Source organism: Papaver somniferum, chromosome 2 (assembly GCF_003573695.1).
Source record: "Papaver somniferum cultivar HN1 chromosome 2, ASM357369v1, whole genome shotgun sequence".
In the NCBI taxonomy this organism is placed as follows: Eukaryota; Viridiplantae; Streptophyta; class Magnoliopsida; order Ranunculales; family Papaveraceae; genus Papaver; species Papaver somniferum.
The window spans coordinates 162,920,789-162,942,037 of record NC_039359.1 but is presented as its reverse complement, the minus strand read 5'-3'; the positions used below and the strand labels follow the sequence as shown (position 1 = coordinate 162,942,037).

Below are 21,249 nucleotides of genomic sequence, written 5' to 3'. Positions count from 1 at the left end.
CTATACTTGGTCCTGTTCAAGTCTTGATAAGAGTTTGGTGGCAATTTTATATCTAAAAAACGCGTACAGGGAGTGACAGGAGAGATTTTCTCAACTGCACGCAGAGAAGAAGAAAAAAAGAATAGTCGCCGATAGAAGAGATTTTATCGGGATTTTTGTAGCTGATTGGGTATATAAAAAGGCTGGTGCGAAGTGAGAGAAGATTATCAAGAAGTTTGGGGAAGTTTAGAGACCACAGAGACGCAGCAGAGAGGCTGGAAGACGAAGAACGGGAAGCTGCAGGAAAGTTTCCTGCTGCTGCTCGAGGAGGAAGAAGAAGACGAAGAACGGACCCTCCAGGGCCGTCGTTCTTCAACAGTGCTAGCAGCAGCGGACTTGCGTCGTTATTCAACAGCAGCAGACCAGCGTCGCTAATCAACAGCAGCGCTGAGGTATCGTTCTTTTTTGGACGCTTAAAGAGGGTCGTAGTTTCACTGTATTATATTTTTCACTCTTTTGATCATATTTTGAGCATCAAGTATGTATTTTGAGAACATGATTATTATGAGTAGATAAACCCCAATACTGGGATGATGGAGGAAACCATTCTTTATGCATGAGTAATTTTATTTAATTCTTTTATGACTATTTGCACTATTATGAATGGAATTATGATTTTTATTGATTATTTGTGATTTTGTCTGATGATGTATGCTTAATCCATGAGATTCTTGATGCATCATGCTTATGATTTACATATAATACTTACAAAATCTATTTTTGGCAAAGTAAGAGTTGATATTTGTTATCAATATAAGCTTTAATTGTCTATAATTAATAATTGAATCGCATGAGTATAAGAATTGGTGAAATCCTGAGTCCCAGTATCTCTTGATCCTGTGACAAATATTGTGTATATATTTTTGTTTTAAAAATCTTTTCAAGTCCGAGCATCGAACTCTTATTTACTGCAATCGAAATATTACAACAAATATCCCATCACATGAATCTCCTCCTCTGCCACCACCATTGCGTTTTCCGCCACATGAACAGTTTGGAAGAACCCTAATTCCAAAATAGAAAAACCTTTTAAAATCAAAATAAAAATCTACCAGCACCGTCTTCAAATCAAGCACCACCACCTCCATCGATGAAAACCCATGCTACATATGTAGAAACAGATGCAGATGTCTATTCAATTTAACAAAAGTTTTTCCCAATTTCAAAAATCTTTCTTCTCTGATCCTTAACTCCTTTTCAGAAATTTCAATCCCATCCAAACCATTAATTCCTTTTTTGATCTCATTAATTTAACTGCGCAACATCAAATTCATAGAAAAAGGTACTGAATAGCCCAACAAGTTATTGCTTCCATTAATGGTGGTACCATTGAAGCAGGTTAGCAATATGATAATCACCTACTGTTGTCTTTGTTAGTAAATCTGTTTTTTTAAGACGCATCAAATCTGTTAGGCGTTAACATCACTAAATTTTAAACGTAAATTACCAATTTGATATGTTATTATTTACCATTTTTCCGAACTGAGATTGGCAGATGAAAATTTTTTAACAGAAACAAAAATTGAGCTGCTGCAATTGCATTAGAGAGTCAACGGCGGCAGATAGGATTATGAGATATAGAGAGAAGAAAAAGAAGTTACCTGAGATCAATAAAAAAAATATTGCCATGAAAGACAAGATTCACCATCTATTTCCCACCATTAAAATCCCAACTCATATCACCGTCTTTTGCTAGTACAGTAAAACCAAAAATTCTCACAATATTTACTTTATTTTCAGGTAAAGGTTTCGGCAATCGTCGCTCTCACCGTTAATAATACAGGTGACGGGTTTTCGTTTTTTCTTTTGAATACTCCATAAACATATCTGAAACTCATATCAATCTAATAAAGAAAATGAAGGTATTTTTGTAACTTTGTCCGACACTTGTATATATCTGCCACGCGTATATTTTTGCTGACTCAGCTAACCGATCAATTGATGGAAAAACTAACGATGAGAGGAAACACTAATTTTGATCTTTTTGGGAAGGAAACGCTAATTAGCGATCTTTGGAGGGGAGGAAACACAAAATAGCCCCTTTAATAAATATAAATTACTAAATTGATGGATTTAAGATTAGTCTAGGGATAAATGTTGTATCCAATCCAAAAAAAAAACATATTATCTATTATTCCGTACTTTGAAGAAACAAAACCCTACATTATATATTAATTCCGTACTTCGAAAAAAATTCCGGAGGGTAACATCTAGAAATACATTTCAGATGTGCCCATACGTCTAACAGGGGTGTACTGAATCAGGATTTATATGGATAAAAATAAATACTAGTTTTACCTGAATCTAGTGGATGTATAATGTTTCTTAAAAGAATCTCATCAATTCTTATAGATATATAATTTTGGATTATAACGGATTGAATTAGGATTAGTTTAAATTTATAAACATTAAAATGGATTACCAAATTGTAATATAGTTGAAAAATCAAGGTTATCATGTTTCCCTTTCAAAAGAAAAAACCATCCATAAGTTGAGGTGGTGGGTGGGGTGTGTGGAGGTGGTGGTAATGGTGGTGGTTGATGGTGGTGTTGATTGGTGATGGTGCATGTTCTAGTTGATAGTGTGTGTGGTGGTGGTTGGTAGTGGTGGTAGTGAGTGGTGGTGGTGGAAAAAAATAGCATGCTGTGATTAAAAAAGAAAACCATACAAAATAAAAATTGTCCATAAAATCTATGAAGCTCTTGTGGTTTGGGTTCAAATTAATATTAGATTTATTTTGATCTATCACTATTTCTGTCAAGTGGTTGGTCATTGCTAGCAGCTCCTCCCTAGCTCTTCGAACAAGAAGATCTTCCACCATCCAAGAAACATCCAATGGTCTTGGATAGACTTGAGAGAGAATTTGTTGAAACTGCCTGTTGTCCTCCATCTGATTTTCTACTTCCATTGCTATCAGTGATAACCATTTTTCCTTTCCATTTATTTATAGGATTACTTACAATAAACTGACTATCATTTAACACACCCCCACTACCAGAATTAATTGAGTTACCACTCTTTCTGTTCGAATTCCTTCCCTGATATGCTCTTAATAAAACATCATTAGCCACAGATCCACTAGCATTAGTTACACCTCTGATTTGTAACTGCCTTTCCGACCTTTTAACATTCCCACCACTTATAGTATTTATGTGTGGACTACTGTTATAATTTCTGGCATTTATTACCCTCTCACTATCATGTTCATTCATATCTATTCCAGTTTGTTCAGACAATGAAACAAATCTGTTGCTGCCGCCTATATTCAATTACCTTTATTTCTTGAAACCAACTACCACTGACCATCTGAGTCACCACTTGTAGTATTTTTTCGGACCTCCACTAGGCTCGACGTTCTTGTCAACATCTCTTTTGTTATTCTCCTTTGGAGCTGCCATACTAACACCACCCCCTCTGACCTTGTTATTCCTTTTGTCCACCATCATCCATGGGCCAAAACTTGCCTCAACATTGACAACTTGGTCTGTACCTAAATCAGAAGGAGGATTAGAACATGTAGATTGAACTTAAACATTAACAGGAAAGTTTTCTTTTTTATGTGTCATTTTTCCACATTGGAAACTAATCATATTCAAACCCTCATACTCAACTTTATGAAAGACAGAACCCATTCTAACTAATGGGACTAAAGGCTTATCTGTTGCAATTTCAACACAAACTCTGGCATACTTACCCCTCAATACTAGTTCAGTGGTGTTATCTACCTTTATCAATCTACCAATTTTTTCTCCTACTTTCTCAAGAACAGATTTATCAAAATATTCAAGTGGTAATTCAGGTAGACGAGCCCAAACAACTGAAGTATTCACAGAAGCATTAGAAGATTTGAAATTTGGGGTCCATCCTCTCATTGAAAGATGGTGACCACCAATAAACCAAGGACCCTCTAAAAGAGCAAACCTATAATCATCTGGACAATCAAATTTAAATAAGAAAAAATTATTGCCAAGATCAAGTATTTGAATCTTACATGTAGGCTTCCATAATTCGCTTACCTTATAAGAAATAAATTTGAAACCTACCGTTTTTCCCACAACTTTACCAATTAAGCATCGCTTCCATGGCTGAACGATACACTTCTGAGTCTCAATGTCTAAACTGATTGATTGTATTCCATCCACAGCATCAACAACACCAGTCATATATGTGTTACTTCCATCCATCTCTATATCCAATTCTTTCAGACCCCACTCTTGAAAACATTTTTCCCATTTCAAATCTGAGTTGACGAACGCATCGCTATAAGAGGTAGGTTTAGTAAATCTTTGTTGAGAATTTATGTCCCCAACCTGTGAATTTCCACTCCTCTCTGAATCCATTTTATCGACACACATGTCTTCAGTACTCTTGATATTCCTATTTTCCTTCAAGCTATTCGTCTTCTCCATAATCATCTGTGAATCTTCCATTAGTTCATCATGAAAAATTGAATCCCTGACTTCATCACCAATCCGTCTATTTTGTAACCCTCCTGGATCAATTGATTCGTCAATCATGGTTTGATGAGTGTTAGTCATCAGAAATTAAAGAAAAAAAGCCCTTGAGTCACGACCGGTTTTTCGCCCGATTCACGCTCCTTCTCTCTCTAAAATAATTAAATTTGCATCTCAAGAATTCATTTTCTATCGCAGCACTGCTATTTGGTTGAATAATCCGTCACGTCATTACTGTAAATGAAATGGGGTGAAATTTTTAGGTTAGGTCACTAAAGAGTTGCCAGTTCTCACAAGAAAAAAAAAATTGAAGCATGGAAAAACATAAAGAACGGCCTAACAGCAACTGCAGTGGTGCGATCAAAACCAAAGATCAAAGATCAAAAAAAAGACCAAAATTTGGGTTTAGTCCGTGTTGTGACGCAACGGTACATGATTAAAATTTCATCAGGCGGACTTTAAAAGTCCGCCCCATTTTTTTTTGTAAAATTTCATCAGGCGGACTTTAAAAGTCCGCCCCATTTTTTGTAAATTTCATCAGGCGGACTTTAAAAGTCCGCCCCATTAAAATTTCATCAGGCGGACTTTTAAAGTCCGCCCCATTCTTTGCAACTTTCATCAGGCGGACTTTCATTCTTTTTTTTTTATTATTTAATTAAAATTTCATCGGACGTAATTTAAATCTCCGCCCGTTAACAAGCGTACTTTAAATTTACGCCCAGCAACAAGCGTACTTTAAATTTACGCCCGACTATATTAGAATTTGGGATTTGGTCGCGACCATATTTGGTCTGGAATTTGATCTTTGGTTGGGATTTGATCTTTACTCCGTCCCACTGTGTTACGATCTCATCCCAAATTTTTGGTTATACTCGCCCACTGTGGATGCTCTAAGTAGCTACTATTATACGCGGTTATTTTGTACCCACATAGTCATTTGGTAGCATTTGGCTAATAAAATGTGAGATTACCTGGTTCTATGTCGTTGTCGATAAGGTTTTTGCTTGGCTTCGGTCTGCTACCTAGTTTGCCAGACCATTTGCCGCTTAATTCCCTTCTCTACAGTTGTATTGTATATCATAATGAGAAATTTTTCAATTCTCTGTTTGCCAAGTTCTCAAAGGGTCCGTTTGGCACGGATGAAGTTTGAATTCTAGGGAGTTCCAACTACCTGGACTTCAAACTACCTAGAAAATGAATTCCATCCTTTTAAATTTTTGTGTTTGGCATATTTATGAATGAAATTGATTATATTTATATTTTTTGTATATTTATTTGTTTAAATTTGATTTCGTGGTAAGTTTATTTCGAAAATCGCTGAGTTTTTTAAAAAAATTAACTTTTATTAATTTTAGGTAATTAATAAAATCGATTTTAATTAGTAAAATAAAATTATTTACCAAAAAATATATAAAATAATATTAAATTAAAGTAATGCTTCAAAAATTCAAAATAATATTAAATTAATTTAATTTTTTATAATTAAATTAATATTTTTAATTAGATAACGTCAATGAAAATACATATTTTGTATTATTGACACTAGTATTTATTAGTAAGAAGTTATTTTTATTTCTAAATATGATTTAAAATTAAATTTATATATTTTTAAAATATTTTATGATAAAATATTCAAATAATAATGTTTGTCTATTTGATATTCTAAGTAAGTATAACAATTTAATAATGATTTAATAAAAAATAATATTTTATAATATAATTACTTATTTAAAATTAAATAAGTAATGATAAAAAAAATTTATTTAATATTTTCATATAAATAATATTTTTAAATAATGATTAATTAATACTAATAATATTTATTAATTAAAAAATTCCTTTTCCTTTTAAATATAGGCAAAATATAATTTAATTCAAATATATTCAAAAATATATTTAATAATAAAATTTATATATTTTGAAAATAGATTTAAATAAAATATTTAAATAATAATATTTGTCTATTTGATATTGTAAGTAAGTATAAAATTCAATAATAATTTATAATATAAAATAAATTTTATAATATAATTACTTATTAATTATAAAGGTTTTTTATTTGATATTTTAATATAAGATATTTAAATAGTAATTAATTAATACTAATAATATCTATTATAATAAAATAAAATCCTTTTCCTTTTAAATATGAGATAAAGTTAATTTATGTATTCAATAGATTTAAAAATAGATTTATATTTCATATTTAAAAATAGATTTATCATCAAAATATTCAATAATAATATTTGTTTATTAGATATTGTGACTAAGTATAAAAATTGAATAATAATTTATAATATAAAATAATAATTTATAATATAATTACTTATTTAAAATTAAAGAAGTAAGTATAGAGGATTTTTATTCGATTTTTTAATATAAAATAATAATTAATTAATACTAATTATATTTATCAATTAAAAATATTCCTTTTCCACTTAAATATGAGACAATATATATTTAATTATATTTTAAGAAAATACAATTTTAGTGAAAAGCAATAATTGATATTTTAAAATAAAATAGTACTTTTTAATTATAAAATATGAAATATATTAGTAATAATAATGTTAATTTTATTTTAATGGATGCATTGAGTGGTTCGGCTTCTGCTGTAGCGGACGAGTTACTGTCTTCAATCACGGGGGTCGTCAACTTATGGCTGGCTGGTAAATGCCCCGAGTTCTTAGGTGAGTTCATAGCTAGTGCACCCCTAACTCCTCTATTGAAGCCGGGTGGCGGGCTTAGGCCTATTGCGGTGGGTACCATTTGGCACAGATTGGTCTCCCTGATAGCTGCCTTTTCTGTCAGCAAGGCCATGACTTCTTACTTGGGTGATTACCAATTTGGTGTTGGTGTGCTTATTGGAGGTGAGAGTATTTTACATGCTGTAAATAACTTGCTGCAGTTGAAAGGTCAGTCTACCAAGATATCAATACTGCTTGTTGACTTTTCCAATGCTTTCAATTTGATGTGCCGGTCTCATCTCATTAAGGAAGTTCGGCTCCATTGTCCAGGTAATTCACGTTGGGTGGAATTTTGTTATAGTAAGCCTTCTAGACTTTATTATGACCAATATATCTTGTCCTCGGCACTTGGTGTACAGCAAGGGGACCCACTTGGTCCTTTATTGTTTGCTTTGACACTCCATCCACTTGTGAAAACCATTGTTTCTCAGTGCAAACTTGATTTGCATGCCTGGTACCTCGATGATGGGATTATTATCGGCGACACTCTTGAGGTGTCCAAAGCACTCAGCATCATAGAGTCTGGGAGGCCTGGTATAGGTTTACATCTTAATATAAAGAAAACATAGGTTTTTTGGCCTACTGCTGATCCTAGAAGTTTTGAAGAAGATGTTTTCCTCTAGATATTGGCAGGCCAACCAATGGTGTTAAACTTTTGGGAGGGCCAGTGAGTCTGGATTTGAATTTCATCATTGACATGGCTGTGAGTAGAGTTCGCAAGACTATTCAGCTTGTGTCCGCCATCAAAAAACTCAAGGACCACCAGAGTGAGATGTCACTGCTTCGCAACTGTAGCGGTGTATCCAGATTGTACTTTGTTGTGCGTACCACCAACCCTGCAGCTCTACAGCAAGCCAGAAAAACTTTTTGATGATCATTTATTTCAGTACTTCAGAATTTTGATCACAGGTGATGGGGCAGTGATGTGATTTCAAATTGAGTTGTAGTAATAGGTTCGTTGAGACTTGTGAAAGCAATAGATTTTAGATTTAATTTTTAAGACTAAAGATATAGCAAACTTAAATAAAAGTGATATAAAAAATATGGAGAAGACTGGGCTATGGAATCCACTATTTACCAATATCAAAGTGATTTATATTCTCTAATTATAATCATGCAAATCATGCATTCAAATTGATTCTTAATATTGCAATAGTTGATTTTTTAGAAATAACAATTGTAGATCGAAAGTATGGGACATCAAAACCCTAGGCTAGCATGCTCCATCAATTGAAATGACAATTGTTTAACAAAAACCATTTTATCAATTTATTTATCTAGGCAAATAATCATATAATAATTGCATAAATTAGAGATTACCACTTTTCATTGGTGAAATAGCTTCCTCCTTCGCCCCAGAGGATAGGTTTAGCTCGTCATTGTGTAAACACGCTCAAAATATTTGTTCATTGCTTCAAAAATTGTTTACAAAGATGAAATGGAGAGAAAATGTTAAAAACCGGGTTTGCAACAGTTATAAGTGTTACAAACTGAAAAGAACGATATAAATGAGTACTGTCGTTGACTCTCGACCCTCGCCTGTGTGTCGTTGTCACCGTTGATAAACAACTGTCTCTGTGCGTCTAAAGTTCTTCGTGTTCTTCAGTGCACCAACAGAAAACAGTTTTCCTGCAACTTGATTTTTAGCTCTGTTGAAGCTCTAAACTGCTCCCAAAACTCTCCATCACCCTTATATGACCCAAGGGACACTATTTATACCCGAAATATGCATCGAATCTCCTCCATAACTTCACAAATTCTCGGCAGTGAAAGAAAATATTTTCAGATATTTTCTTTCCTGTTTTAGATTCTTACGCGTTTTACAGCTGCAAACTCTCCTTGTTTAACTCTTACACGCCTCTAGCATTCTCCCAGCACGTTCCAAACTCTCCCAACAACAGCAGACGCGTGAAAATCTTCCCCATTTTCACGTACTCCCCTGTTTTGCTCCATGACATGATTCAGCCAATTCTGATCCAAACGAACACCCATAACACGCCTGTTATGAAAAATCACAACTACCCACGAAGTTTCAGCCATTTAATCTCTGTAGAACATCGTCAAAATCTTGATAAAAAATCTGCCAGTTCAATACAAAGTTTTCCCGCCAATTGTTTTTTTAAACGAAGAAGAAGGTATCCCCCTAACCAAACCAGGGGTGCGAATAGTAGGTGGCGCTCTGGGGGTGCAAATAGCAAGTAGTGTGCCCCTTATTAATTGGGTGCTGAGGATGAATTTGGGCTATGCATAACCCTGGATTCCCCTTAGTCAAATCTGGGGTCCGTATAGCAAATGTCCTCCGGGGTTCCAAATAGCACTTTTTGAGCAACTTTTTCCACACAAGTGTATTTCTCCAAAAACACCTACACAAACATAAAAACACCATAATAAGTACAAAATCAAGCACTAGTAATAGAGACATTGAGGACAATTCAGAACCTTGGAAGACACTAAAGAATCTCCTTGGTTGGCATACAATCATTGACTATAGGAGGATGTACCCTGATGCGAAATTCCAATTGTTGTACACGAGTTTGCACTCAGCATACTAAAATTCATATATAAGTGACAGAGCTCTACTCAGATAGTTTCTAGACATCATAACCGGAGTCAACCAATCACATGGAAAGATTAAGAAGATGGATAAAGAGAAAAATAGATGGTTTAAAGTGAACGGTGTTTCCCATATCTGTATGAAGACCTCTGCCAAGATGAACCTATCCTAATGGACTGAGATATCGGTCTGACTAATATCAACACAACTGGCATATACAAGGGGACCAGTGGTCGATAAACCTAACTCTAGGTCAACACAACTGGCATATACAAGGGCACCAGTGGTCGACTTTATTCCGGTTGGTCTGATGGTCTGGTCTCAAACTTTTTTTTTTTTTTTTGTATCTCAATCACCCTATTTCACCTAGCAATGGTAACAACTTGAGTTGTGTGCCCCACCAAATCGCTTAAGAAATAAAAACAGAAGGGATTAGGATTCAACGAGTTATGGCGAAACTACCATGTTTTTTTTTTTTAATTCTAACACCTGAGCTCTGTGCTTTTATGAATAAACTCTTTAGATGTTTCCATCTAATCAGATTGGTTCCTCAACTCCTAAAACCAAGATGTTCCCATCCACTTAGATTGGTTAGTGCCAACCTTAATAAGCATAAATTTCTAGGCTCTGGAGTTTATTTATTGCAACTAAAAGCTAACAAAAAGTTTCTTCCCCAAACTTAAATCTAACATTGTCCTCAATGTTTCTAATGAAAGAGCAATACCAAAAAGCAAAGTAACATGAGGAATCAGTAAAGAGAGAAGTCGGAAAGATAGTACCTGGGTGAAAAGAGAAATCAAAAACTAATATACAACATACAATCGCCTCGATGGTCAATCAAGGATAAACAGGGTCCTCCGGAGGGACCTCCTCAACATCACCTGTAGTAAAGGGCTCTAAAAAGTGTTTCAATCTCTGACCGTTAACCTTCGAAGAACTACTACCATCTGGTGTCTCGATATCAATAATTCCATGAGGAAAGACAGTGCGAACAATAAAAGGACCCGTCCACCGAGAACGTAACTTCCCAGGGAAAAGATGCAATCGGGTATCATACAAAAGAACTTTTTGACCTAGAGAAAATGACTTTCTTAAAATATTCTTATCATGCACAAGTTTCATTTTGTTCTTATACTCATTCGCACTATCGTAAGCATCTATACGAATCTCTTCCAACTCATTGAGATGGAGTTTCCTATGGGCTCCTGCCTTGTCAAGTGAAAAATTTATCTGTTTAACATCCCAATAAGCTCTATGTTCTAACTCAAAAGGTAAATGACATGCCTTGCCATACACAAGCCGATAAGGCGACATTCCAATGGGGGTCTTAAACACAGTACGGTAAGCCCATAAGGCATCAGTAAGCCTAGACGAACAGTCTTTCCGATTAGGATTAATTGTTTTCTCTAATATACCCTTTATCTCCCTATTGGAAACCTCTACCTGATCACTAGTCTGTGGATTATATGGGGTAACTATCTTATATGTAATACCATATTTCTTCATCAAAAGCCTAAAAGTTCCATTACAAAAGTGCGACCCTCCATCACTAATTATAGCTCGCGGTGTACCAAAACGTGTAAGTATATTATTTTTCAAGAACTCAATCACAACCCTATGGTCATTAGTTTTACACGCAACCGCCTTAATCCACTTAGAGACATAGTCTACAGCAACAAGGATGTAAAGGTTACCAAAAGAATTAGGAAACGGACCCATAAAGTCAATACCCCACACGTCAAATACCTCAACAACTAAAATAGGGTTCAAGGGTATCATGTTCCTACGGGAAATGGTTCCTAATTTCTGGCAACGCTCACAAGTAACACAGTGACTATGGAGTCTTTAAACAATGAAGGACAATAGAATCCACACTGCAATATCTTAGCAGCAGTCTTCTTAGCACTAAAGTGACCCCCACAAGCATGATCATGACAAAAGGAAATAATACTGGACTGGTCACTCTCAAGTATACATCTCCTAATAATATGGTCTGGACAATACTTAAACAGATAAGGATCATCCCAAAAGAAGTGATTCACTTTGGCTAAAAACCTAGAACGATCTTGTTTACCCCAATGTTGGGGAATTCGACCAGTAACAAGATAATTCACTATATTCGCATACCAAGGTGCTTGGGTAACAAAGAACAGTTTTTCATCAGGAAAACTATCCCTAACAGGAGAAGAATCATTAAGGGTATCCACGACAAGCCTAGACAAGTGGTCTGCTACTACATTTTCTACACCTTTTTTGTCTCTAATGTCTAAGGAAAATTCCTGCAACAATAGGATCCATCTAATCAATCTAGGTTTAGTATCCTTCTTGGAAAGAAGATACTTCAAAGCAGCATGATCAGTAAAGATTATGACCTTAAAACCTAAGAGGTGGGATCTAAACTTGTCTAAGGCAAACACAATATCTAATAGTTCCTTCTCCGTAGTGGTATAGTTCAACTGGGCATCATTCAGAGTTTTGCTATCATAGTGAATCACATGAAGTAACTTATTTTCTCGCTGACCTAGCACAACACCAATAGCATAATCTGAAGCATCACACATGATCTCAAAGGGTAGGCTCCAGTTGGGTGCCTGGACTATGGGGGCGGTAGTGAGTAAATTCTTAAGCTTCTCAAAAGCCTCTAAACAAGCATCATAAAAGACAAACTTAACGTCTTTTGCAAGCAAATTGCAAAGAGGTCTAGAAATTAAGCTAAAATCCTTAATGAATCGACGATAAAAACTTGCATGCCCTAAGAATGACCTAATATCTCTTACGGTTTTTGGGACCTGTAAAGTTTTAATGAGGTCAACTTTGGCTATATCTACCTCTATACCCTTCGAACATACGATATGCCCTAGAAAAATTCCTGAACGAACCATGAAGTGACATTTCTCCCAATTAAGCACTAAATTCTTTTCCTTACACCTAGTCAAAACTAATGACAAATGATGCAAGCACTCATAGAAAGACGAACCAAACACTGAAAAATCATCCATAAAGACCTCTAAGAACCGTTCTACCATGTCAGAAAATATGCTCAGCATACAACGCTGAAAGGTCGCAGGGGCATTACATAGCCCAAAAGGCATGCGTCTATACGCAAAGGTACCAAAGGGACAGGTAAAAGTGGTTTTCTCTTGGTCTTCTGGGGCTATGACAATCTGATTATAACCGCAGTATCCATCTAAAAATCAATAGTGGCTACGTCCAGCTAATCTCTCTAGCATTTGATCGATGAAGGGAAGGGGAAAGTGGTCCTTCCTAGTGACCTTGTTCAATTTCCTATAGTCAATACAGACACGCCAACTCGTGGTCACCCGGGTTGGGATTAACTCATTGTTATCATTCTGGACTACAGTAATACCGGATTTCTTGGGAACAACCTGAACGGGGCTGACCTACTTACTGTCTGAAATCGGGTAGATAATGCCTACATCTAACAGCTTAAGAACCTCGGTTCGAACTAATTTTTTCATATTAGGGTTCAGACGACGTTGCATCTCCCTAGAAGGTTTGGTGTCACTCTCTAAATAGATCTGATGCATACAATCAGTAGGACTTATACCCTTAATGTCTTCTATGGTCCACCCTAAAGCTTCCTTGTTATTCTGAAGGACAGTCACTAGCCTACTTTCCTGATCACTATCCAAGTCGGATGCTATAATCGCAGTTAAAGTTTCAAATGGACCTAAAAACATATACTTCAGGGAATCTGGTAATGGTTTAAGGTCCAACTTAGGAGGCTTTTCTAACGAAGGAACTAGGGTAGACTCAGAAACGGGTAGAGGTTCGAACTTAGTTTTCCAGCCATTACTAGTGTCTATCAAAGGGGTTGAATCTAACAAAGCATTCACCTCATTAATCACATCGTCATCATCAAAATCAATCCCAAAGTGGGCTATTGATAGACGCATTTATGTGTCTAATATATCTCAATTGTATATAGTGTTAGTGCTAGATTCTATACTTATTTGGTTATTTTATTTATTTGTAGGTGTTTTTAGAAGAATAAGGTGTTGCGGCGAAATTGGCTGAAAATGCGGCGTTTGGACCTCCGTTGATAGGTACCGGAAGCACCTCAGAAATACCTCGGAGGAACCCCGAAAAAGTGCGGAAAATGTCCCAGAAAACTCACTATACGGACCCTCGATTTTGGATAAGGGGTAACCTAATTACTAAGGGGTGACCCATTTCCAGGCAGCTGCTAAAGGGACACCGGAGCTGGATAGGGGGCATCTCTTCTTCACATTTCAAATGAAGTTTTGGCGGGAAAGTGAGTTTGTTAACTGGCAGTTTTTGATCGGAATTTTTGAAGGATCTATAGTGCGATTAAAGGGCTGGAAATGTTTGGGCTTACTCTATGGACTTATAGGAAGCTAACAGGGGTGATTTTAAGGGCCATAAGTGGATGGAATGACCGGGAGAAGAAATCAAAGTCCAAACAGGACACGTTGTTCACGTTCAAATATTTTATGAGAAATTTTTGGGAGACTTTCACGCTGGATATACATGTATTTGGTCCTGTTCAAGTCCTAAGAATAGTTTGGTTGCTATTTCATAGCTAACAGCACGCGTAGAGAGTCACAGGAGAGATTTTCTCTCAACTGCATGCGGAGAAGAATAAAAAGAATGGTCGCTGTTAGTAGAGATTTTTGGGGGATTTGAGGGCTATATAAGAGTGGGTTTACGTCATAGAAAGGGGATGAAGAGTTTGGGGTCGATCCAGAGCCAAGAGGAGCGAAGAAGAAGGAAAAACAACAATGTTCACCTGCTGCTGCTGCTGCCATTAAAAAGCTTCAAGAACACGAAGAACAGACTCTCCAGGACAGTCTTATTTTCAGCAGCTCCAGAACAGTCTTATTTTCAGCAGCTCAACAGCAGAAGAGAGGTGTCGCAGTTCGCTGCAATTTTCTGTTGTCGTTCTTTTCTGGACGTGTTTTGTAAGTCTCAGAACTACTATTTTATAACTTTTGACTCTTTTAATCACACTTTGAGCTTTGAATTAATATGTTGAGTGTGTGATTGATATGAATAGCTAAACTCCAATACTGGGATGATGGAGGAAACCATTCTTTATGCATGAATAATTTTTATTTAATTCTTTTATGACTATTTGCATTATTATGAATTGAATTATGATTTTTCTTAATTATTTGTGATTTCATTTGATGGTTTATGCTTGGGACTAATCCTTTTGATAGGCCATGCTTAAGATTTACACTTAATATTTTTAAAATCTATTTTGGCAAATAAAGAGTCGATGTTTAGAAGCTATAACTGTTTAGAATAAATACATGAATCGCATGAGTATAAGAATTGGTGAAATCCTGAGTCCTAGTATCTCTTGATCCTGTGACAATTTTGTATATATTTTGTTTTAAAAATTTTCAAGTCCGAATAACGAACTCTTATTCACCGCACGAAAATACTACAACAAAATGGCGCCGCCGACGCGGAGTTGTTTATAGATTTGTTTTTAGGTTTATTTATTTATTTATTTTACTATTATTTGTTCCTTTTTACGTTTCTTTTGTGTCTTTGATTTACAGGTTCGAAGTGGAATACTAAGGACTTGGGAACAAAAAGCTTAAAGCTAAAAGCTAAAAGCTAAAAGAGAAGAAAAAAGACATAATTTTTTTTAGGATTTAATTTTTATTATTATTATTATTTTTTGTATATAGCTTTTATTTATTTATTTTTAGAATTTGTAAATAGGCTTTTTTCATAATTTTTGTAATTTTGGACTTTTTATTTGGACTTTACTCTGGACTTTGGACACTTTATTTTAATTTTAAACCCTACGGAAGGGTATCCTTAAATACAAACTGTTTGCAGGGAAGGACGACGATTACGATATCGTCTCGGCCCCTCGGGTTAGTACATGACATAGGAGTCGTGGCCCGAGTCGACTTCAACGGTTCATCCCCCGTCTGGTACGGGAGGTAAGTCCATCGAAACACTCGCGAATCTCCTGTAAGCGAGTTACTGTATTCCTTAAGGATTCATTGGTTGAGGACGAATTTGGACTATTTTTAATTTCCTAGTAAAGGGCAAGGCCTGGCCAAATCAAGATAAGGACTCGGATTTCATCACCGTTTCCTTCTTGCCCGTCTTAGGAAAACAAAACCGAACGTGAACCTAAGCTAAAATTTGAATAGAACGAGACCAATAGGGTAACGAGCTTAATAGGAAACTCGTTCGAAAAATATTGGTTGCTCTTTAAGCACACTTCAAAGTTCATGATGGTTTCTGTGAGTTGAATGCGTGACTGCGCCGCCTTGTGATAGCGGTGAGGCCTTGGGTATCAAAGCTCCACTGAGCTTCCCTCGCCTCAATTCAACTTACTTTGACTCGGATTGATTCCAGAGGGGTTTGTTAAATTGTAACGAATTCTTTCGAGAGATAGAAGCTAGTCTAGAAACAATCTAAGTGGAGCCATCATGCTTTTTGTTTGCTAGATTCTATAGGTTTGATTTGGTCGAGTCAGCCTTGTTTGTGATTGTGTAGAATTCCCTTGCAATTAAGAATGTCGAACTGGTATGATAGAAGCCAATACAATGAATATCGACCTGAATTTGAATATGGACATCATCAGTATTATGACCATAGTGAGAATAGTGGCTGGGGACGCCAACCTTTTCAAGGTTATGGTTCATACCATGGTGAGCCCAATTACTATCCACACGTGCATCAGTCATACGAGCAAGAAATTATAGTACTAGTTCTTCGTCTCTACAGGATACAATCAAACTATTAAAAAGTAGTCCTTATTATGATCCTTCAGTTCCTATTCCTTCTCTAGAAGAGACTCTCAGGAATTTAGCTGAGTCATCACGTCAGTTAGCTGAATCGACGTATAAATTAGATGAGGTGAATAATGTAGTTATGGACGAAAGAACTGCAACAACAACTGAATCTGTAGAAGATATCCTCAATAGATTAACTCAAAACTTAGATCCTACACTAAGGGAACTTTCTTTGGAAGAGACCCTTGAGAGGATAGATGAGTCGACACGTAGACTTGAGTTAGACGAACGAAAGTATTGCTCGAAATAACTTGAATTGCCAATATAGTGTATCCAATAATACCCTTGAGAATGAAGATAGTTTTTCACATAATCAAGATAACGAGGTTATAATTGGTAAAACTACTTATTTAGATAAGGTTCAATCATTTCGTACTATTATGATGATGAGGATAGTAGTGATGAAGAATCTGAAATATGTAGGCATAGTGATCAGGAATCTAGTAATCCAATTGAGCTTTATAGTGATTATATTATTTACTTCAAATCCAAATAATTTTTATGATTATTCACCTATTCAAGGACGAGGATTTGATTAGGAATACCACCGTTTTAGACGATGTAGTTTTCCTTTTGATTACGAAGCCGATAGTGGTTTAGAGGAACGGGTTTATTCTGAAAATGTTGTTTTAGAGTCTAGCGACTTAGAAACAATAGTCTTGGAAGAAGAAGATAGACCCGTAGAGATGAGTAAAGATGCACTACCTGATAATAACTTAGAAGAATCTCTTGAATATTTTAAGGACTTGAAGATACGGAAATTCAAGAAATAATTAGTGGTCTATCTAGAGACACTGAAAACTCTAAGTTTGGGGGTGATTATCACTTTCCTAGTGCTTTACCTTTAACTCTCAGAAAGTCCCCTCACATAGGACTTGATATCCATGCCTCAACCTTCCAAGATTATCTTCATACTAGGTTTCCCGAACCTAATGATGTCCTGAAAAAAGTTCAGTCGTTAGAAACCCATCCTCTGGTTGATGTGGTTTGCCCAGGCTATGATACCCAGATTGACTTTGTTTTCCCACCAAATAGTTTTCTTCCAATTGTGGGAACGTATAGATTTCAAATGTGTCACTTATTAAGTTCTGAGACTAAGCCTAAGTACTTTAGGAAATTAGAATCGACACATTTGCTTCAGAATGACCACTACTCTGACTGTGGTCAACTATGTAAGTCATACCTAATTGACTTAGAGGATCCTAAATTATTTAGGTTATTTTGTGATTCCAGGTTCTTATCTGAGTTTTTCCAGACTCTAGGACCTAATAATTTGGATCCTACCTATGAGGAAATGCATCCGAGGAAAATAGTCTATTTAGACCCCTTCATAGAACCTGAACCGCAATTAGCGATAGTTATCCAGAAACTAGGTAAGGGCATGCTAGTCTTGTACATTTTCTTGGTTCACTGCAGTTTCCTTTTGTCAGCTCTTTTTGGTTTTAAAGACCCACAGTTATTCCGGCTACTGTTATGCGGTTCGAGTTGACTAAACCTTTTCTATGTCTGGCTGAAGACTTTAAACTTAGCACTTCTTGGGAGGTAACCCAATCTCATGCAACACGGTAATATCCTTCCTTATCTCTTTTGCTTCAAATGGTAACAGTTTCTCCTTGTTCATGCTTTTAATTTCATCTTTAGAACATTGAGGACAATGTTAGATTTAAGTTTGGGGGTATGGGAGAAACTTTTTAGTTGCAATAAATAAACTCCAGAGCTTAGAAATTTATGCCTATTTAGGATTGTACTAACCAATCTAAGTGGATGGAAGCATTTTGGTTATAGGAGTTGAGGAACCAATCTGATTAGGTGGAAACATCTAGAAGAGTTTATTCATAAAAGCACAGAGCCCAGGTGTTAGAAATAACATGATAGTTTCACCATATCTCGTTGAGTCCTTTTCACTTCTGTTTTTATTTTTCTTTTTAAATATGTTTCTAAGTGATTTGGTGGGGCTCACGATTCAAGTTGTTACCAATGCTAGGGTGAATTATAGTGATTGAGATACCTTGAAAAAAAAAAAAAGTTGAAAAAGAAAAAGAGAAAAAAGAAAGAGATGAAAAAAAATAAATAATGGTAGTTACCAAAAAGTTGAAAAAAAAAAAATTTATTATGAAAAAAATAAAATGAGACCAGACCATTTGACCAAAAGGGATAAATTCAATAAAGTCGACCACTGGTACCCTTGTATATGCCAGTTGTGTTGACCTAGAGTTAGGTTATCGACCACTGGTACCCTTGTATATGCCAGTGTGTTGATATTAGTCAGACTAGTATCTCAATCCATTAGGATAGGTTCATTTTGGCGGAGGCCTTTAGACAGATATGGGAAACGCCGTTCACTTAGTAAACATCAAAACCATCTATGTTTTTCTATATCCATCTTCTTGATCTATCCATGTGATTAGTTTTGACTCCGGATATTGATGTCCATAGTGCAACTATCTGAGTAGAGCTCTGTCACTTTATATGAATTTTAGTATGCTTGAGTGCAAACTCGTGTACAACAATTGGAATTTCGCATCAGGGTACTTCTTCCTGTAGTCAATAAGTATGCCAACCAAGGAGATTCTTTAGTGCCTTCCAAGGTTCTGCGTAGATAGCTAAGGTCTGGAGTAAAGGTTTTGTGGGTATATCTCTAGTAAGCCCTCCCGAGACTATAACTCGGCCACTAGGGACACCTAGGGGTTTAAAGGCTTATTGCATACGCTAAATGCAATCGACGATGCCTGCGACAGTGAGTTAGGATTTTATTTTGTAGTTTTGATTTGCTCGGGACTAGCAAATAATAAGTTTGGGGGTATTTGATAGACGCATTTATGTGTCTAATATATCTCAATTGTATATAGTGTTAGTGCTCGATTCTATACTTATTTGGTTATTTTATTTATTTGTAGGTGTTTTTAGAAGAATAAGGTGTTGCGGCGAAATTGGCTGAAAATGCGGCGTTTGGACCTCCGTTGATAGGTACCGGAAGCACCTCAGAAATACCTCGGAGGAACCCCGAAAAAGTGCGGAAAATGTCCCAGAAAACTCACTATACGGACCCTCGATTTTGGATAAGGGGTAACCTAATTACTAAGGGGTGACCCATTTCCAGGCAGCTGCTAAAGGGACACCGGAGCTGGATAGGGGGCATCTCTTCTTCACATTTCAAATGAAGTTTTGGCGGGAAAGTGAGTTTGTTAACTGGCAGTTTTTGATCGGAATTTTTGAAGGATCTATAGTGCGATTAAAGGGCTGGAAATGTTTGGGCTTACTCTATGGACTTATAGGAAGCTAACAGGGGTGATTTTAAGGGCCATAAGTGGCTGGAATGACCGGGAGAAGAAATCAAAGTCCAAACAGGACACGTTGTTCACGTTCAAATATTTTATGAGAAATTTTTGGGAGACTTTCACGCTGGATATACATGTATTTGGTCCTGTTCAAGTCCTAAGAATAGTTTGGTTGCTATTTCATAGCCAACAGCACGCGTAGAGAGTCACAGGAGAGATTTTCTCTCAACTGCATGCGGAGAAGAATAAAAAGAATGGTCGCTGTTAGTAGAGATTTTTGGGGGATTTGAGGGCTATATAAGAGTGGGTTTACGTCATAGAAAGGGGATGAAGAGTTTGGGGTCGAGCCAGAGCCAGGAGGAGCGAAGAAGAAGGAAAAACAACAATGTTCACCTGCTGCTGCTGCTGCTGCCATTAAAAAGCTTCAAGAACACGAAGAACAGACTCTCCAGGACAGTCTTATTTTCAGCAGCTCCAGAACAGTCTTATTTTCAGCAGCTCAACAGCAGAAGAGAGGTGTCGCAGTTCGCTGCAGTTTTCTGTTGTCGTTCTTTTCTGGACGTGTTTTGTAAGTCTCAGAACTACTATTTTATAACTTTTGACTCTTTTAATCACACTTTGAGCTTTGAATTAATATGTTGAGTGTGTGATTGATATGAATAGCTAAACCCCAATACTGGGATGATGGAGGAAACCATTCTTTATGCATGAATAATTTTTATTTAATTCTTTTATGACTATTTGCATTATTATGAATTGAATTATGATTTTTCTTAATTATTTGTGATTTCATTTGATGGTTTATGCTTGGGACTAATCCTTTTGATAGGCCATGCTTAAGATTTACACTTAATATTTTTAAAATCTATTTTGGCAAATAAAGAGTCGATGTTTAGAAGCTATAACTGTTTAGAATAAATACATGAATCGCATGAGTATAAGAATTGGTGAAATCCTGAGTCCTAGTATCTCTTCATCCTGTGACAATTTTGTATATATTTTTGTTTTAAAAATCTTTTCAAGTCCGAATAACGAACTCTTATTCACCGCACGAAAAATACTACAACAGCTATGCATTTCTCTAATGGATCTTCTAACAAAGTGTTTGGTAATGACTCCTCGACTAATGTTCCTATCATGTTCTCCTCTTCTATGTTCGAGTCATCTAGTTCAGAGGGTAGCTTACTAATATTAAAAATGTTCAGCTCAAATAGTCATATTACCAAAAGACAAATTCATAATACCATTTCGACAGTTGATGATCGCATTGGATGTAGCTAAAAACGGGCGACCTAAAATCACTGGAATTTGGTTCTCTAGGTCAGGGACAGGTTGGGTATCTAGGATAACAAAATCCACTGGATAAAT

General features: G+C 36.0%; 1 protein-coding gene across 4 annotated transcripts; it reads right to left on the bottom strand.

The window, feature by feature from the left end:
- Nucleotides 1-2,666: 2,666 nt before the first annotated feature.
- On the bottom strand, nt 2,667-4,751 carry LOC113349619. 4 transcript variants are annotated; one of them, XM_026593615.1, is made up of 2 exons: nt 4,031-4,751; nt 2,667-3,529 (listed from the first exon to the last, which is right to left on the bottom strand). In XM_026593615.1, the coding sequence occupies exons 1-2, from the start codon at nt 4,575-4,577 to the stop codon at nt 3,351-3,353; spliced, it is 726 nt and encodes a 241-aa protein (XP_026449400.1). In that variant the 5' UTR covers nt 4,578-4,751; the 3' UTR covers nt 2,667-3,350. The 4 variants fall into 4 exon arrangements, with proteins under 4 accessions (XP_026449400.1, XP_026449401.1, XP_026449403.1 ...); XM_026593616.1 differs by having other exon boundaries at nt 2,667-3,523; XM_026593618.1 differs by having other exon boundaries at nt 4,083-4,751.
- Between the last annotated feature and the right edge of the window lie 16,498 nt (nt 4,752-21,249).